The 18,199-nt window shown below is 47.3% G+C and overlaps 1 protein-coding gene across 1 annotated transcript in view; it reads right to left on the bottom strand.

The window, feature by feature from the left end:
• Positions 1–283: 283 nt before the first annotated feature.
• LOC311121532 (uncharacterized protein) overlaps positions 284–18,199 on the bottom strand; it is a gene marked incomplete at both ends in the record, with an annotated part of 18,810 nt that continues 894 nt past the window's right edge. The window contains 5 exons of the mRNA XM_084196010.1: positions 284–327; positions 5,324–5,421; positions 5,619–6,733; positions 10,649–10,749; positions 17,570–17,670. Coding sequence (XP_084052136.1) covers positions 284–327; positions 5,324–5,421; positions 5,619–6,733; positions 10,649–10,749; positions 17,570–17,670 — 1,459 coding nt within the window. The remainder of the gene's footprint in view (positions 328–5,323; positions 5,422–5,618; positions 6,734–10,648; positions 10,750–17,569; positions 17,671–18,199) is intronic.

The raw sequence follows: 18,199 nt of genomic DNA, 5'->3' as shown, positions 1-18,199 counted from the left end.
GAAAGAAAGAAAGAAAGAAAGAAAGAAAGAAGAAAGAAAGAAAGAAAGGGAAAGAAAGAAATAAATTAGCGTCTCCCTCTTCCTCGCTTCCTCATTTTCCATCCCCTATTCATTTGTAAGGAGGGAGTGTGTGGAGGGTGCCAGCGGTGGCGTGCATTAGCTGTACTCTGTGTAGCTCTGCCTCTGCTAGCTAGCTAGGTGTCAAAAATACCATTACAGCAGCCGGCTGTGGGGCCGTCCGGATCGATCCATTATGAAGCTGAGAGGCTGGCTGGGTCCTACTTTAATACCCCGCCAGGTGGATTATCCCACACCGCACTGGAGACACTGTCAAAGAGAGTTAGTGTCAGGGAGACGAGGGGGAGATGGGAGGGTGGGAGGGGGTAGAGAGAGGGAGGCTGGTAGAGTGTGTGAGGTATATGCTGGGAGAGGGAGGGATGAAGTGATAGGAATGGAGGGAGGGAGAGAAGGCGAGTGTTGTCCCCAAACTTTGCAGGGTGTCTACTCCAGGGGTGTCTCGGAGTCGACTTGTCAGTGTTAACGATGATGACAAGGACTTTTCCCCTGGAGAGACATAAGGGATGGAGAGACAATGTTCCTGGGCTATCTATACCCAGAGAAACATCCATCCATGCTGGTGTGCCCACAACAGCCTGGTGCCTTACATGGAGGGTAAAGACTGGCACTCTGCAGCTCTGTAGGATTGAGGTAATGTGTATTTAGGGATGGCATTGTCTCCAAACTGAGATGTCGTCCCCTAATTGACACTACATCCCCTGCCACGCAGCCTTAGGGTGTGTGGGTGTATTGGCATCTGTACGTGTGTGTGCGTGTGCATGTGTCCCTCCCACACATACACCCCTTCTACATATACACACAAAGACATATCAATGGATACATGACAGTTAAGAGACATTTAAAGGGGGCTGGAGTGTCCTTGCAGATGAAACTACATACCCCCACTCATACACCCTACAGTGTGTGTAGGTTGAACAGGGAACACACAGCAGATGCCCGACACATTGGTGTCCGTTCAGTCGCTCTAAACAGCAGCTGCTCAGCATCCACTGCCCCCTGGCATTACACACACACAGCCAGGCCCATGCACACACACACATAAATATCACAAACACAGGAAAACATATGGCGTACACTGCCACAGCATTTCACACAATCCTAGTGAGGTCAACAAAGTGCCCCCCCCGCTCCCCCACACACTTATCATCAGCACATACTAATCAATGTCCAATGTCACACACACTCTTCCAGCTTCCACATCCCTCCATTTTATGCACCCCCCCCCCCCCATCTCCCTCGAATCTTAAAAAAAGACAACACACACAGCAACAACAAATCTAGGCAGCTCCCAAAACGTGCTGAACCCATTTACTGTCATCTCCCCAGGAAAGGAAGGAGGAGAAAGAAAAGCAGGACAGAGGGAGATAGCGGAGGGGATAGAAAAGCCAGGCCTGTGTGTGTCTCTCTCTCTCCCTATCTCTCTCACCCCCCTTTCCCCACTCTCTCTCTCTAACCCTCTCTCCCTCTCTCTCACCCTCTCTAACCCTCTCTCTCTCTCACCCTCTCTCTCTCTCACCCCTCCTTTCCCCGCTCTCTCTCCCAGGACAGAGGGAGATAGCGGAGGGGATAGAAAAGCCAGGCCTGTGTGTGTCTCTCTCTCTCCCTATCTCTCTCACCCCCCTTTCCCCACTCTCTCTCTCTAACCCTCTCTCCCTCTCTCTCTAACCTCTCTAACCCTCTCTCCCTCTCTCTCTCCCTCTCTCTCACCCCCCTTTCCGCGCTCTCTCTCCCTCTCTCTCTAACCCTCTCTCTCTCTCCCTCTCTCTCTCACCCCCCCCTTTCCCCGCTCTCTCTCCCTCTCTCTCTAACCCTCTCTCCCTCTCTAACCCTCTCTCCCTCACCCCCCCTTTCCGCGCTCTCTCTCCCTCTCTCTCTCTCCCTCTCTCTCTCACCCCCCCCCTTTCCCCGCTCTCTCTCGCTCTCTGTCTCCAACCCTCTCTCTCTCGCTCTCTAACTCTCCCTCTCTCAGTCAGACAAAGCGGTGCGGTGATAAGAATGGTATCTTTCACAGGCTGATTACATGGGTGTGATGACAAAACAGATCTCTCTGTTAGAACTGGCCCCAGGCAGTGCCACCTCAACTTATTGTCATGGCAACCCCCAGGTCACCGGAAGAAGTGAAACCCTTAGAGAGCAGAGGGGACAAGGACCCCATTGATGGGAGGAGAGAAAGAATGGGGATGGGGAAAAGGAAGGGTAGATGGGGGGGAAAGAGGAGGGAGTGAGGTCACGGGTAATGAAAGAAAGATATTCCCCCCAATTTCCTTAAAGGAAGAGATCATATGGCATAATAGTAGAGTTGTGAATGTGGCCACTATCTCTCCACACACAGGAGGCCTTTATGGCTGGTCAGGTCATTGTGGGGTGTAGGATTAAGGATCAGTTACTCTGTGTGTGTGTGCAGGTGCCCGTCTACCTTCCTAGGACCGTTCAGCTATGAAGGGACTCACCCATCCACCCTTTGATTCTTCCATCCTCCATTCATTCCATCCCTCCACCTCTTACTACAATAGCTGGGGAAACCCCCTCCTGCCCTGGACGCTACATGACAGAGGGGATGCACTGTGCAGGTGATAACCCGCACCTCCCTCTCTCAGTGTGTGTGTGTGTGTGTGTGTATTGAGTGGTATCAGTGAAAGGGGCAGCAGCAGCGTAAGCTGTGATAATGCTGAGTGTCAGGTAGAGTGTGGAGGAGGTTCTCATCTCTCTAATGGCTGTTAGCTGCTGATCCAACACTGATTAGACCATAAAGACCAACTGGCTCCTTTTAATGGACTAAACACACACACACTTTTTAATGCCTAACAGCAGTAGTGTTCACTAAGTGTATTTGGTGCTGTGTATCTCTCCTATCCTCCGATCAAGAGGACACACAAACTCCCACACACACACACACACACACACACACACCTGTGATAACTAACTCATAACATGCCAGCATCTTCTCTCTCCCTTCGTGCTCTTCTCTGTCGCAAGCAACAAAACGAGTTAGATCCCTGACTTCCGATAAAAGTCACGGCAGCCCGCCACACACAAGCGTGTGAGCGGGGAGGGGGGGGGGGGGGGGGGGCTAAAGAAAGTGTTTTTCTCCAGAACAAGGAGCAGGTGTTTTCTTCATTGAGTCATAACAAAACAACTACCTGTCCAGACTGTAGGGACGCTGTGATCCCTGTCAGATAGTTATCAGCACAGAGAAGATTAACAGCCTCTTTCTTTCTTTCTATCTTTGTTTGTGTCCTCTAGCATTGTGTCTTTGGCCCCGCCGTACCACAAAATGCTCCTGTGTAGTCTACCAGGGCAATCACGTAGTCTACAACAGAGGAGCATACACGTGCATGCACACACACACACACACACACACACACACAGACAGCCTCCCCCCTCATAGTGACCCTTGGGGGGCAGATAGACAGTATTGATAGTGGCGGCTGCAGGTCCCAATGATTTTGTTTAGGAGGGAAAAGCGAGACATTGGCTGTAAAGCTTCCACTTCCCTCCTCCCTGCCCATAAAGACGTGTGTGTGTTTGCGTGTGTGTGCGTGTGTGACCCAGTCTTCAGCCCCTGGGGAATGTCTTAGTAGAGTGTGTACTGTAGGATACAGCATACACAGAGATAACATCCCAGACACTGGGGAGACTGTCTATGACTCCCAATGACTGGAAGAGTCTCTACAGTGGAACTAACTTACAGTATGACTGATGTTACTGCCACTAAGCACTTATATAATCACAAGTTGCTGGGACTTTGGCTACATTAGCTGCAAAAAAACGTGCACACACTCACCCACACAAACTGCACTAATCCATGGCAAAACACACACACACACACACACACACACACACACACACACACACACACACACACACACACACACACACACACACACACACACACACACACACACACACACCACACACACACACACACACACACACACACACACACACACACACACACACACACACACACACACACACACCACACACACTTGCCCTTTTGAAGGAAAGACAAAAGTGATGTGTGTGTGATAAGAGGCGCCACACCGGTGGCAGGCCAGAGACTGATAACCATCACTACCCTCCTCCCTCCCCTCTTCTCTTCTACCTCCTCTCCTCTCTTCTCTTCTCCTCCTTCAGTCCTCCAGACAACAAGGAGGGAGGGAGGGAGGGAGGGAGGGAGGGAGGGAGGGAGGGAGGGAGGGAGGGAGGGAGGGGAAGCCTTTCTGGTTCAAACCAGGTAAGAATGTACTTTGTTGATGATTTTAGTATTTGGTGAAAACCTCATCAAAACAGGGCCTTGTGCTTCAACCGAAAATACAGTGGTAACAAAACAAACAAGGCTAGGTTAATGTCCCTTCTACATCAAAGGCCTTTACTATCAATCGGCTCAATCACCGGATCATAAGACCATACTGAACACACGGCAGAAATACCACCACATCATACCAGTCACATTGATCCTAATGATGCCTTCACAATGACATAAAAACACTTGCACTAAATCCAATTGGGATTCTCACAAGATCAGTACAACAGAAATAACCCCTAAAGAACAACACTGTACGTGCTGGCTTTCATCTCAACATGATTGGATTAAACCCTAACATCATAACAGGATGAAGAAAGGCCAAACGTAAAGAGAGACCATCTTTAAAGCAGATCAATTTAATCTAATACACAGATGAGGCCAGAAAGGTCATCATTAGGGCCATTCATCCAATCACAATGCAGGGTTATGATTATGGTTATCACTAGGGCTATTTCTGGCGTGGATACTGTGGAAAGCCAGACTAGATTATCATGTTGGTCATTATGTGGCTGGTTTAGTCCCCTGTAGCTCAGTTGGTAGAGCATGGCGCTTGCAACGCCAGGGTTGTGGGTTCATTTCCCACGGGGGGCCAGTATGAAAATGTATGCACTAACTGTAAGTGGCTCTGGATAAGAGTGTCTGCTAAATGACTCAAATGTAAAATGTTTAATGTGGGTTTGTGTGTCTGAAGAGGAAAACAAAGGCCCACAGCCAAAATGTTCTGATTATTATGAATAACATACAGTTGTATGTGTGTGTGTGTGTGTGTGTGTGTGTGTGTGTGTGTGTGTGTGTGTGTGTGTGTGTGTGTAAGTGTGTATACAGACATCCTTCTGTACTGAACCAGGTACAGACACCTGTACACAGTCCCATACCACAGATATACATATATCCAGACAGAAAGACAGTATAGTATATAGTAGCCATGGTTCCTACCTGATCCTGTATCAATGACCGTCCCCTGTCCCCTCCGTTCAGCCACCAGCCGAGAAGAACCAGGCATGCTGACCGGCTCAGAACGCACCGGCTGGATCCTACACACACAGAAATGTAAAGTTACTTATGTATGTGTTTATTTAACTGCAGTTATGCTGCATTTATTTGAAGATTTCATGTTATTTATATACAGTATATGATAGAATAATATATTTAAATAAAATCGTATTTTTGCAAGAGAGACCTGTTCAAAATAGCAGAAGTCAGAACTATGGCAGCATGATTGTCTACCTACCTGAGACTGTGTAGGTCCAGGTCGTCAGTGTCGAAGTCTAACAGAGGCTGTTGAATGTCGCTGGGGCCCTGGGACTGCAGCACGGAGGAGGAGGAGGAGATGACCGTAGTCTGACCAGATGGGTGGATGGTCTTAAAGTCTAACAGAGGCTGTTGAATGTCGCTGGGGCCCTGGGACTGCAGCACGGAGGAGGAGGAGGAGATGACCGTAGTCTGACCAGATGGGTGGATGGTCTTAAAGTCTAACAGAGGCTGTTGAATGTCGCTGGGGCCCTGGGACTGCAGCACGGAGGAGGAGGAGGAGATGACCGTAGTCTGACCAGATGGGTGGATGGTCTTAAAGTCTAACAGAGGCTGTTGAATGTCGCTGGGGCCCTGGGACTGCAGCACGGAGGAGGAGGAGGAGATGACCGTAGTCTGACCAGATGGGTGGATGGTCTTAAAGTCTAACAGAGGCTGTTGAATGTCGCTGGGGCCCTGGGACTGCAGCACGGAGGAGGAGGAGGAGATGACCGTAGTCTGACCAGATGGGTGGATGGTCTTAAAGTCTAACAGAGGCTGTTGAATGTCGCTGGGGCCCTGGGACTGCAGCACGGAGGAGGAGGAGGAGATGACCGTAGTCTGACCAGATGGGTGGATGGTCTTAAAGTCTAACAGAGGCTGTTGAATGTCGCTGGGGCCCTGGGACTGCAGCACGGAGGAGGAGGAGGAGATGACCGTAGTCTGACCAGATGGGTGGATGGTCTTAAAGTCTAACAGAGGCTGTTGAATGTCGCTGGGGCCCTGGGACTGCAGCACGGAGGAGGAGGAGGAGATGACCGTAGTCTGACCAGATGGGTGGATGGTCTTAAAGTCTAACAGAGGCTGTTGAATGTCGCTGGGGCCCTGGGACTGCAGCACGGAGGAGGAGGAGGAGATGACCGTAGTCTGACCAGATGGGTGGATGGTCTTAAAGTCTAACAGAGGCTGTTGAATGTCGCTGGGGCCCTGGGACTGCAGCACGGAGGAGGAGGAGGAGATGACCGTAGTCTGACCAGATGGGTGGATGGTCTTAAAGTGGAACTGAGGATCCATCCACAGCCGACGGTGAGGCCCTGTGTGGGTCACTATCTCCACCTGGTAGGGGCCAAACAATAACATTAGCATGCTAGCAACATAAAACCACTGGAATGGATAGTGCAGTTACCTTAGTTTTATTTATTTTAGGTTAAACTAAATACTGGTACTGTGTTTGTGTACAAACTGCTGCAAACCAGTTTCCCATTTGGGACTAATAAAATAACTACTACAGCGTCACTGTCCACATCCGTTCTAGATGTAAACCTGTCAGACTAAAGCTTTGTTGTCCACAGAGGCGGAAGTCACAATGAGCTGGCGGGAGGCGTGTGTTAGGGAAGAGGAAATGAGGGAGACAGATTTCCGTGGCAACAGGATTAGAGGACGAGCGTCAGAGCCACATTAGCGTCATCATTTCAGAGAAATGCCACTGTGGCCGTTAAGGCTGAGGAACAGCTCTCTGCAGCATCTTTCCCCTGAGTGATGGCATGATTGGCTTTAACATAACAGTGGCACACTTCAGAGAGGTCTGTCTGTAATGTTACACTAGATGGATGGGGGAGAGGAGAGGACAGAACAATTGTAACTAGCTTTCACCTTCTCTCTTTACTCCCAATATCTTATTTCCTCTCCCCCTCTGCCCTCTCCCTCATCCCCTCTCTTCTCTCTGCCATCTCCAACATTCTTTCTTAGTAAGAGCTCCTCTCAATCCTTCAGTCTTCCCTTTATTTAACACAGACTCCCCTCCTTCCACACTCTCTGTCCCCCTCTCTCTCATGTATATTTGGCTGTGAAAGAGCCAAGACAGGGGTGACAGCTTAGGGTCTCGTAATACGTCCGTGGTGTGTGTGTGACACGTGGCCTGGCACAGCTGTGTAAATGAGGCCACAGAGAGATGGAAGGAGGAAGATTTCAGTGTGTGAGTACTCGCCAGTTAACACCATCAGTGTCGCCCAGCCCCAGAGATAAACAGATGCCACGGCTCTCTTCAGTGTCGGGGCACAGGGCCAGATGTTGGCCGCTCCTCTCCCCTCCTGTCTATCTGTCTGTCATGCCCAGCCCGCCTTGTCTCTGCCCTCCTGTCTGTCTGTCGCACCCTGTCCTGACATACTGTGCCTGACAATACGAGTTATCCACATGGTTGTGTACAGCTCATAGAACCACTAAAGGACTGTTGATATAACAGCTTAGGTATGTCTGATATGAACAGTCATTGTATAGTACAGGAGGTGGAGGAGGGAGAAAATTATAGTCCAGTCTCCAGAGGGTTGGTAGGTAAAGCATTAACCCAATAGATGTCATGTGTCATGACTGTCAGAGCCAGACTTGATGACTTGATGGAGGGTATTGAAACCAGGAGGATAAGGGGGAATCTGTGGGGCTGCTTCAGGCATTGTTGTCATCTGACGGACCTGAGAGCTGAGAGCCACTTACACTATTACGCACCAAATCTGCATCCAAATGGCACCCTATTCCCTATATAGTGCATTACTTTTGACCAGACCCTGGTCAAAAGTAATGCACTATATAGGGAATAGGGTGCCATTTGGGACGCAAGCAATGTCTCCTGAGTAGCGCTACATACAGCGCCCAGACAGATGGCAAACACCAAAGGTCACAATGTGGCGTTGTATTAGAAACCTTCAGATCCATCTGATTCTGAACACTGCTGATAATCTAATGAAGGGATATGATTTAATGACATCCACAAGACAGCGGTGCTCTAACTCAATCTAGCCATTATCATCATACTATACATGTTTCAGTATTTATCCTCCAGACTATTGTACAGAACAGAAAGAAACTGACAGCATGACCTTAGAGGGCTCGTGTCTAGAATGGATCAAGACCATTCTTGTCTTCCAGTGCCGTTTCAGATTTGAATTTGAAAGACGACGAGATAAGTGTGTTGGGATAAACTGGAGGACAAGTGAGATGCCATGTTGAGGAGCCTCATCCACTCCAATGATTTACAGCAGCTATTAAGTGTCAGAATTATTGTAGTTGAAAATACACTGTGCTGTTTCCTGAGGATAGCACTGCGACAACCGCCAAGTCTTGTGGTTTCTTTGTTGAGTGCAATAAGTCAGAACCTTCTTTGTTGAGTGCAATAAGTCAGAACCTTCTTTGTTGAGTGCAATAAGTCAGAACCCCCCCCCCCCCCCCCCCCTAACACCGTGTCCCCATCCCTGCTTGGCAGTTTTAAGCTGTAACTTATCAAAACAGCACAACTCCCCCTAGTGGCCTGGCTGCCAACCTCCATTAACAAAGACTTCACCTGGCTAATAATAGCACAGCGCAAGCGTAAATCCAGCCAAGCTAAAGTAGTTTTGGTGCAGGAGATGGTAGATAGAGGGTAGCAGGTTTGGCTCCCGGCAAAACTAGCATAGTGGCTACAAACCACAGGGAAACCACAGACTAAGTGGGATACATTTACCCCAATCCATTATATATGGCCAGAAATTATTGATGGTGGAAATGTGATGGTTACCTGCAGAGATCAGGCTTCAGACATTAAGGAGTGAAGGGTTAACCAAGCTGAAGAGAGTGTGGTCATATCACCATACAACTTATCTATCTGTAACGTCACACATTCCAACCATATATCCCTCCAAACCACATCTCACGGCAGTACTCAGTGCTAAAAAGGGCACTATTTGGTATTAGATTGAAATGTCATCTTATTTCACGCTGTAATAGTGGCATCATGCACAGCTGGACAAAAGACAAGGAGTCCAACAGTCAACAGCCACTTAGTCCAAAAACCACCTATTACCTCCTGGGTTGTTTCACCAATTAAGTGCCTTTTGGGTAGTGTAACTTGGTTAAAAAAAACAAAACATTTCTGTCATAACGACCAACTTAATAAAAAACACTTCTCAAGAGGTTAAATAAAAAAATGAAGTGCCTATTAAAGTAATAGGGTTGACCGTAACAAGGTTGAAGATTTCATCTTAAATCAGCCATAAATCCCTTCGTGACAGGGGGATGGAAGCTTTTTGTGTGCAACAGGGAGTGGAATTGAATGCAAGCTTCACAGAAAACCTTTCTAGCCTGTCTATCTATGGGTAACAGGGTGAACATGTTCGACCCACTCAGTTTTCCACCAAAGAAACAACAGAGTAGAACCAGCTCACCTGCTTTTACACTATGTTTTGACTATTAGATGTTCAATGTTTCTTTTGAAAAAACTTTTAAAAGGAATATTTGCACCATATTAAAACGAGAGTTCAGTTCACATATATATTTTTTTACCTTAAAAAGAATAACTAATAATATGAATTCAATAATAATCTTAAGAAATGACTTTGTCAAAGCAACAAAATAACTAGGGCTTTACCATGATGGTGAAAACTTAGAGAAATGTTGGGGTTAAGTGGGTTAAAATCTTCCTAGAAGTCACAGAGGATGCACAGAGAGACATGTCAAAATGCAGAATTTTTTGCACTTTAACAAATCTTTATTCATATTAAAAATCAGATTTATAGAATTTTACAAGTGGTCTACAATATATTAAAGGGCACTTCATTTAGTATGACAGGCTTTTAAAATTCAATATTTCTGCACAATTTCAACTTAAAATATCAAAGGGACGCAAAAGGCTCTCATTTCGTGGAATGACCCCCCTACCAGCTAGTGCCAAGGAGCAGTCCTTTAGGAGAGAAAATAAAGACTTTGCTGGGCGATAGGCTCTTGAAGGGGTGACTGTCCCTCTCTAGCCACCATAGGACATGTGAAGTGCAGATGATGCAAATACTTTGATGTTGCTATAGATTGGGAGCGTTTCTCAATCCATTCCTGGTGGACTCCAGAAGGTGCACATTTTTGTTCTAGCCCAGCACTAATAAACCTGCTCTACTGGTAACTAAGCATCAAACCTTTAGATGACCTGAATCAGGCGTGTTAGTGCTGGTGTTTCATGATGTTGACTCAGTTATCACTCAAAAGGTGCCAGCTGGGCAGAGTCAGTCTCACCTGTGAGAGCCACTCCTCATCCTCCTGTCCGCTGTGGTCCGACGTCAGGCTGTCGTAAGACTCATGGCGCGTGATAGGGCCAGGGCTTCCAGGGGGCACCACTGTGGACACAGAGAGAGGGAGATAGTGTTTGTTAGAGCGAGCAAGCGAGAGAGAGAGTGAGAGTGAGAGTGAGAGTGAGAGTGAGAGTGAGAGTGAGAGTGAGAGTGAGAGTGAGAGTGAGAGAGAGAGAGAGAGAGAGAGAGAGAGAGAGAGAGAGAGAGAGAGAGAGAGCGAGGGAGAGAGAGAGAAAGCGAGGGAGAGAGAGAGAGAGAGAGAGCGAGGGAGAGAGAGAGAGAGAAAGCGAGAGAGAGAGAGAGAGAGAGAGAGAGAGAGAGAGAGAGAGAGAGAGAGAGAGAGACAGACAGACAGGTTAAGGGAGAGAGAGGGAGAGAGTTTTTCCTGTTGTTTTGTGTCTCTGACACTCAGTTAAGTAGAGAGAGAGAGGGGAGGAAAGAGAGCAAAAGGCATATGTGTGCCTGAGTGTGTGAAGGAGCATGTGTAAGTGAGACTGAGAGAGAACATGTGTGTGTGTACGTGCTCGTGGGCGCGTGTGTATGTGAGGCCCGTCAGCGGCACAGGCAGAGAGGCACCCAGACAGATGGAACAGTCGCAGGCTTGAATAAGCAGGCGTGGAGAATGAAGCTTAATGTGTAGAATCAGTCTTTTCTCCTGGCACCTCAGGGCCTAGCGCCCCCCACCCCCGTGTCAGTCCATGGTGAATTTGTTTAATGTAGGAATGACTAATAAAGTTGTCTAGTTCTCATCTGGAGCGCACAAGGCGCTGCTGTCTCTTTTGCCCCCTCTCTCGCTTTTTCTCTCCCTCGCTCTCTGGCTTTTTCTATGGGTCTCTCGTGCGTAGAGCAGGTGTTGGGAGGCTTCTTTAGGAGGTGTGCTTGTCGGTCTGACACCACCCACACAGCGCCGCTGTAACAAATACCTCGACTGACACTCTTCCACTGTGGAGAGGCTGCCCTCGTTTTCCTAAAAGCTCGCAACACACTGCTCTCACCTGCTCTGGAGACGGGTGTCGTGAAGGTGTGTGTGGTTCCTAGCCAGATCCTTTGATACCTTATGTTGCTCTCTAATGGCAGAAGAACAAAGCCTGCTTGTGTTACTTATTAAACAAAATCATTACTACCCTTCCTTCCTTCCTTCCTTCCTTCATTTATCCCTTTCTCGCTCCCTCCCACTCTACTCTTGCTCTCTGACCCCTTGGGGGCAATCGCTGTTCCCTAATTAATTATTGATGCTTTGGAGCAGTTGCTGGCTGGCTGGCTGGATCGGGTTACGGCGACAGGGGGGCTTCCATTGGCCTGAGAGAGCTGGACGGACAGGCTCCTGAGTGGGGAGGTAGTGGTCATCCCCAAGGGTCAAGCACAGTCAGACCTTGTGTGTGTGTGTGTGTGTGTGTGTGTGTGTGTGTGTGTGTGTGTGTGTGTGTGTGTGTGGTGTGTGGTGTGTGTGTGTGTGTGTGTGTGTGTGTGTGTGTGTGTGTGTGTGTGTGTGTGTGTGTGTTAGGGAATGCAGAGATATAGAGACAGACTGACCACACCAAACAGTTACAGACATATCTACCAGAGTGAGTGGCTAGATAGATAGACAGATCCATTGGGTCGGCTGCTTTTACTGTCATTACGGACTCTCTTAACCCTTAAAACTCATGGGAATTAGCCTATATGGTTAGGGCTACATTGAAATGTTTCTTACAGAAGAAATATGAAATGCAAAAGCATGGTAGCAATTGAAAGGGAAGAGTTTGGCAATTATGGGACAAATTATTATACCAAAGATGAGGACAACAGTTCATCTGACACAAGAATCCAAACATTACACTGTTGACTTTATGTGCATTTTACATTTACTTTTAGCCAAATTTGTTGATAACGAAATACTCTGGATACCTTGAGTAACAGTATAAGAATATTCCTGGTAAATGTGGGGTAGGTGCAACATAAGACAAAACAATGATAAGGGTTTGAGTGGGAGGACTAACTGGTGTCTCCAAGTGGCCAACCACCTCTCCAAAGTGTGCACAGTTCCTAAGCAATTTTAATGCACTTTTATAACTCAAAGAGTCTTCAACTATAAGGTACTTTTTTAAGCTCTCCTAGCTGTGCAGTTGAGGAACTAGAGCAAGCACACTTGTAGTTGTTTGGAACAAAACCCTGCATCCCTGCCATTACTGTCACAATTACTGTTGTTGATTATGCAATCCAAAAATTGCCCATTATAAATCGCAATCTCGGTCAGGTGGGCATCATTTGAAAGCTTGTTTGATTGCCAACATGACTATCTAAGTTATAAAATACAATTTACAGTGTTATGCATTCACATGGCAATTCAGAGAAACATATCGTAATTCTGGTGCACATAGAAAGGAGTCATGCGTGCATTCAGGTGTGTGTTCTGCGGCTAAACATAGGCTCATTCTGTTCAGAACAACCCAGGGTATGACGACATGTCATCTTGTAACTGTACATCAAACATAGTGATCATAAACGCTGACACTGTATATGACAGGAGTTTTATGAGTGCCCAAATCTGCCATGTGCCAGTGTAAAAATTGAAGACATGATGGATCAGTGACATTTCGAGTGCTTGGGACTATAAGGTTCGATCTGCATTTTCGTCAAAATTGAGTTATTGACATAGCGTTGTTCTGTTCAATGTTCTCTACGTATATAGTACTCTAAATACACAAATTCATGTTGTTAAGTTCAAAAGAATACAAGAAAAAATGTATGACAACATTCAAACTAATGAGGGTTTGGCAGGTAGCCTAGCGCTTAGAGCGTTGGGCCAGTAACTGAAAGGTTGCTGGTTCGAATCCCTGAGCCGACTAGGTGTAAAATCTGTTGATGTGCCCTTGAGCAAGGCACTTAACCCTATTTTCTCCAGGGTCGCCGTCAATAATGGCTGATCCCTGGCTGTGACCCCACTCTCTGAGGGTGTCTCAGGGAGAGTGGGATATGCAAAAAACACATTTCCAGTTCACATGTGAAATAGGACAAATGTAAGCACCCACATAATTATGACTATTATAACTATATAGCCAACTATCTCAGAATCAGATTTTTGCAGATAGAACCTTACAGTCCAAAGCTCTCTATTTTTTAGCTAGAAGGGAAGTTTCCATGTATGGACAAAAAATTACTTTCAGACATCCCCTATAATCATCGGGGGGAAAATGTGGTTAGCAAACAGAGCTCTACTCTACCTTTAATAGGAAAGTGCCATAACATGTATGAAAACGTTTCAGTCCAGTGACAAAACATAATATGAAAACAGTGTACTAATTAATCATCGCAAGGCGGCATATTTGCTTTAGTGATGGTTGATAGCAAAGATTACCATCTGAAATGACTCAGGCGGAATATTATAACCATTCCTATCAAGTAGAAAAATAACTAATTGATGGTGTTTACCAGGCAAATCTGATTGGTGTTATTCTTTGGAAAATGTCCTGTTCTGGTAACACACAGTAAAAAAACAAAAAGTGATTTTAAAAACGTCCCTAAACGATCTTAAAGAGCCTGTGTCTCTGGGCTCTACGAGGATGTGGTCTAGTTCTGCTGACCAGAGGAGAGACTCAGTGAGTGGTCTGGTCAAGGCCAGTAGCAGTAGCAGCAGGTATTGCAGGGGTGCATCCAAAATGGCACCCTATTCCCTATATAGTGCACTGGTCAAAAGTGGTGGTCAGCCTCATTGTCTAGTTGTCTGGCCTGTCCCTTTCGTTCTACCTCTAACCTCTCGCTCATTTGGGCAGCTCCTTTTGACAATTAGGCAGGCCAGTTGGGATAATGTCACGATCTGACAAGGCCGGCTTGCTTGTACAGTGCTTGTCCATGGCTGATCCTCCTTTCCCACTTTCCCTTTACCAGCTCCCGTCGGGCTCAGAAGTCTCTCACTCAGCCAACAGTCCAGGAGACAGCCAGCCGCCAGTTACTACATTATGAAAGGAACGTAGGGGCCAGACTTTATGTTCTTATATTTTATTATTGTTGCATTGTCGAGAAGGAACCTGCAAGTAAGCATTTCATTGGATGGTGTATACCATGTGTATCCTGTACATATGACTAATAAAACTTGAAACTAGGGGGAGGCCAGTGCCTAAAAGCACCAGCAGTGTCACCATTGAGGTGCCCAGCCTACTCAGAGAGCTCAGAGGAGCCAGCCAGAAGAGCAGGGAGGTAAATTATTCATGCCATGTTTGCCTCGGCGAAGTCTTGCGGCCGGGGAAGAGGTGTCTGAACACACACGACAGACAGCTATGTAAATACAGCCCCCTCGCTTCAAAAAACACCAAGACCAGAGGGGGGAAAATATGCCCTGAATTTCAAGAATGAATGCTGCAAATGAGGAAGGAAATAAGCTTCACATTCATCAAGCTTGTGGTGGTGTTATTCTAAGGGATCTGACCGCACGTTTAAATCTACTCCGACACCTCAGGGCAACACAAATTGGCCCTATTCATTCATTCATTCATTTATTTTGGGCCCTTTAGAATGAAAAGGGTCTATGTTTCTCCTAACTGGCTGATTGAGCCATCCACACCACAGTGAGGATTCCCTGAGCCATCAAAGCTGGACTGAGACAGCATTTATGAGGCCAGCTCTTCTTCCATATCGCCTCTTCATATCTCTCGGTCTTTGTGTCCCTGTCTGTGTGTCCCTGTCTGTGTGTGTGTGTTTGTGTGTCTGTGAGTGTGTGCACCTCTCTCTCTGTCTCTTATCATATCCAGCAGTGTGGTGGAGCTGCTGTTTACCCGGCTGTGGCCCAGAGCAGAGCGGGCCCATAGCGGTGCCAGAGGGCTGGGCAGATGGACAGGTGGAGATAGTGACCATGAAGTGGCGCCACCGCTGCTTTTATCACCAGCCTGCGAGGCTCCTCTCCGGCTGGGCTGGCATGAGCTCCATCCATCCCTCCCTCCGCAGCAACATGCATTTTTAATCACACCGGTCATCCAATATAGAGAGAGCAACTGCTGTCAATCACACAACATCTAAACCCTCTAACCCCATACTCTAGAAGGTTGTGGAACCTAACTAGGTCCCTGAATACACAGACTCATTTGCAGATCTAAAGGTGCCTGTGATTAATCATACCCCCCTCCCTCGCTCCCTCTCTCCGTCTTTTGCAACTTTTCTCCTTTTCTCTCCCTCTCTCTTTGTCTCAGTCTTCTTCGCTTTCTTCCTCTCTCTTTCTCCTCCCGTCACTCTGTCCTTCTGGTTGTTGACGTTTGGGGAAGTATCTACTATGTAAACTAGACCCTGATAGTGTAGTTTGTATCGGAGCAGGGCGGAGAGCAGGAGCTTCTCCCTCCATAAGCCCTGATCTTTACACACCACTGGAGACGGCCAACCGAGCCAACAGTGTGTGTGTGTGTGTGTGTGTGTTCTGTTGTTTGGCTGTAGTGTAGCGTAGCATAATGCATCCCCGGGTCAGATCGACCGCCCTGGAACACTTCCTCTCTGCCCAGCCAACCCCTGGCGAGCTGAGCGGACGCACGGTGTTGTGAAACAGAACGTTCAGTCGTTGCTTGGGTGCAAAGCGGAGGAAGCAGAGGAATGAAAGGTGGCACTCCGTGAGCCATAGCAGCATGCAGGAAACGCCCAGGGGCAGAGCAGAACGGAGCGATGGGTAGAAGAAGTACAAGACGACAAATTATGTGCATATTGTGTGTGAGTGCGTTAGGGTTGGTGCTGCTCGGCAGGCAGGAGGAACGGGGACGAGGGAGGGACAGACGAGGTGGGGCGGGCGGTGATATTTTGGCCATCACTAATTGGAGCTAAATATGAGAGAGCGCTGAGACTAAATCATTATGCCCTCTGTCTTGCCCATTATGCCTTCACGCAGGACAGAGTCACACTAAACCCAGCGCCGATGCCCGCTGCCCGACCCGTCACACCAACTTGACTTCATCGCTCTGACACTAGAAAGGACTATTAGAACTAATTTGAGAAAATATCCTACCCGCTCAGCCCTGAGCACTGGGGGAATGTCTACGTCCCAAATGGCACCCTATTCCCTATAGTGCACTACTGTTGACCAGGGGCTCTAGTCAAAAGTAGTGCACTAAGTAGGGAATGGGGTGCCATTTGGGAAGCAGACAATTTAGCGCAGAATAGAGGAGACAGAAGAAGAAGAAGAGGCACACGGGAGGAGAAGGGGATTGACCCAACGGCACTTCAGGAGCTAATTACTGATTTATGTTTCTGATTATGCAGCTAATGCAACAACGCACACTTATAACGGAGGATAAATTAAATGTGTGGCCATCCGTGTACACTCTGCCCCCCAAGAGTTGTCCTCTTCTTCCCTCTGCCATCTCCAGCCTCCACAGCCTTTCACATGTCAACCTAAAGTGCTTGGTGCTCTTTGTACTTGTTATTGAGTTAGGAGGAGTTTGGAGGCTGGCTAATTGGCTTCATTTTAATGAGTTGAGTGGAGTTGGTTGAGCTGTTAGCATTGTGATGCTGACTTGTCCAGAGGAGGCAGACAAAGAGACATACAGTGACAAAGACTTGATTCAAAGTGCCGTACAGACGGAACAGAATGGATGAAAAGCTGATAGTTTGTGTGATAAGGGATCGGAGGCCAGAGCACTACTCAGATGGAGTGATGTCTGATCTCTACTGAGGGTTTTAAGAGGGAACAGGGAAGTAATAGAGGATGACTGAAAGGGTCCTACTCTCAGCATGTGTCACCAATAAGAGGGTGAAGACAATCTCTCATAGAGAACAAACAGTAGGAATCAGTAGGCTTCAGCTCTGGCACCGGTCTAATGGAGCTTGGTGCACACACACGTACAAAGAGTACTTATATACACATACAGAGAAGAGTACACACACACACACACACACAGTGTATAACACTTACATCCAGCCAGGAGGTATTGGTAATACTGCACCAGGTCAGAGGCAAGCACCAGAGGGTGGTTGGAGAGGAAGGGAGGTTGCAGCTCATTCCACAGAGGAGTCCTGTAACAACCAAACACAACATAGGAGAGAAACACAACTTAATTACAGAGAAGAAAATCTCAGGCTGTGTCCCAAATGGCACCCTATTCCCAATGTAGTGCACTACTTATGCCCATTTAGGACCCTTTCGGTGATCCACCATCACAAAATAGAGCTCTGGTCAAATGTAGTGCATTTGTATAGAGCAGTGCCTCTGCTGGGTTTAAATGGACTGTGGTCCTTGGAGCCTGGCAGTACAGAGGCAGATATACATATGAAGGTGTGTGTACTATAGTCGTTGCCTACAGTACTGTAGTGTACAACATGAACATCACGTGTGTTTTGTCCTACACAGCTGTAGTCTGATCACAGAGAACTGGGTCACAGCAGAAGCACTTTATTAAATCTGGTTCCAGCTGCTCATTTGACATGGATGTATGGATGAATGGGATTCTGCAGCACAATATGTTTACACTGTATACAATATTGTATTATAACTAGCAGAAAATATATAACTCTGTTTTAATAAAAAGCAGAGTTTGCTATGATA

Source organism: Coregonus lavaretus (assembly GCF_964263955.1).
Source record: "Coregonus lavaretus genome assembly, contig: HAP1_SCAFFOLD_3304, whole genome shotgun sequence".
In the NCBI taxonomy this organism is placed as follows: domain Eukaryota; kingdom Metazoa; phylum Chordata; class Actinopteri; order Salmoniformes; family Salmonidae; genus Coregonus; species Coregonus lavaretus.
This window is presented reverse-complemented; position numbering and strand designations above follow the sequence as displayed.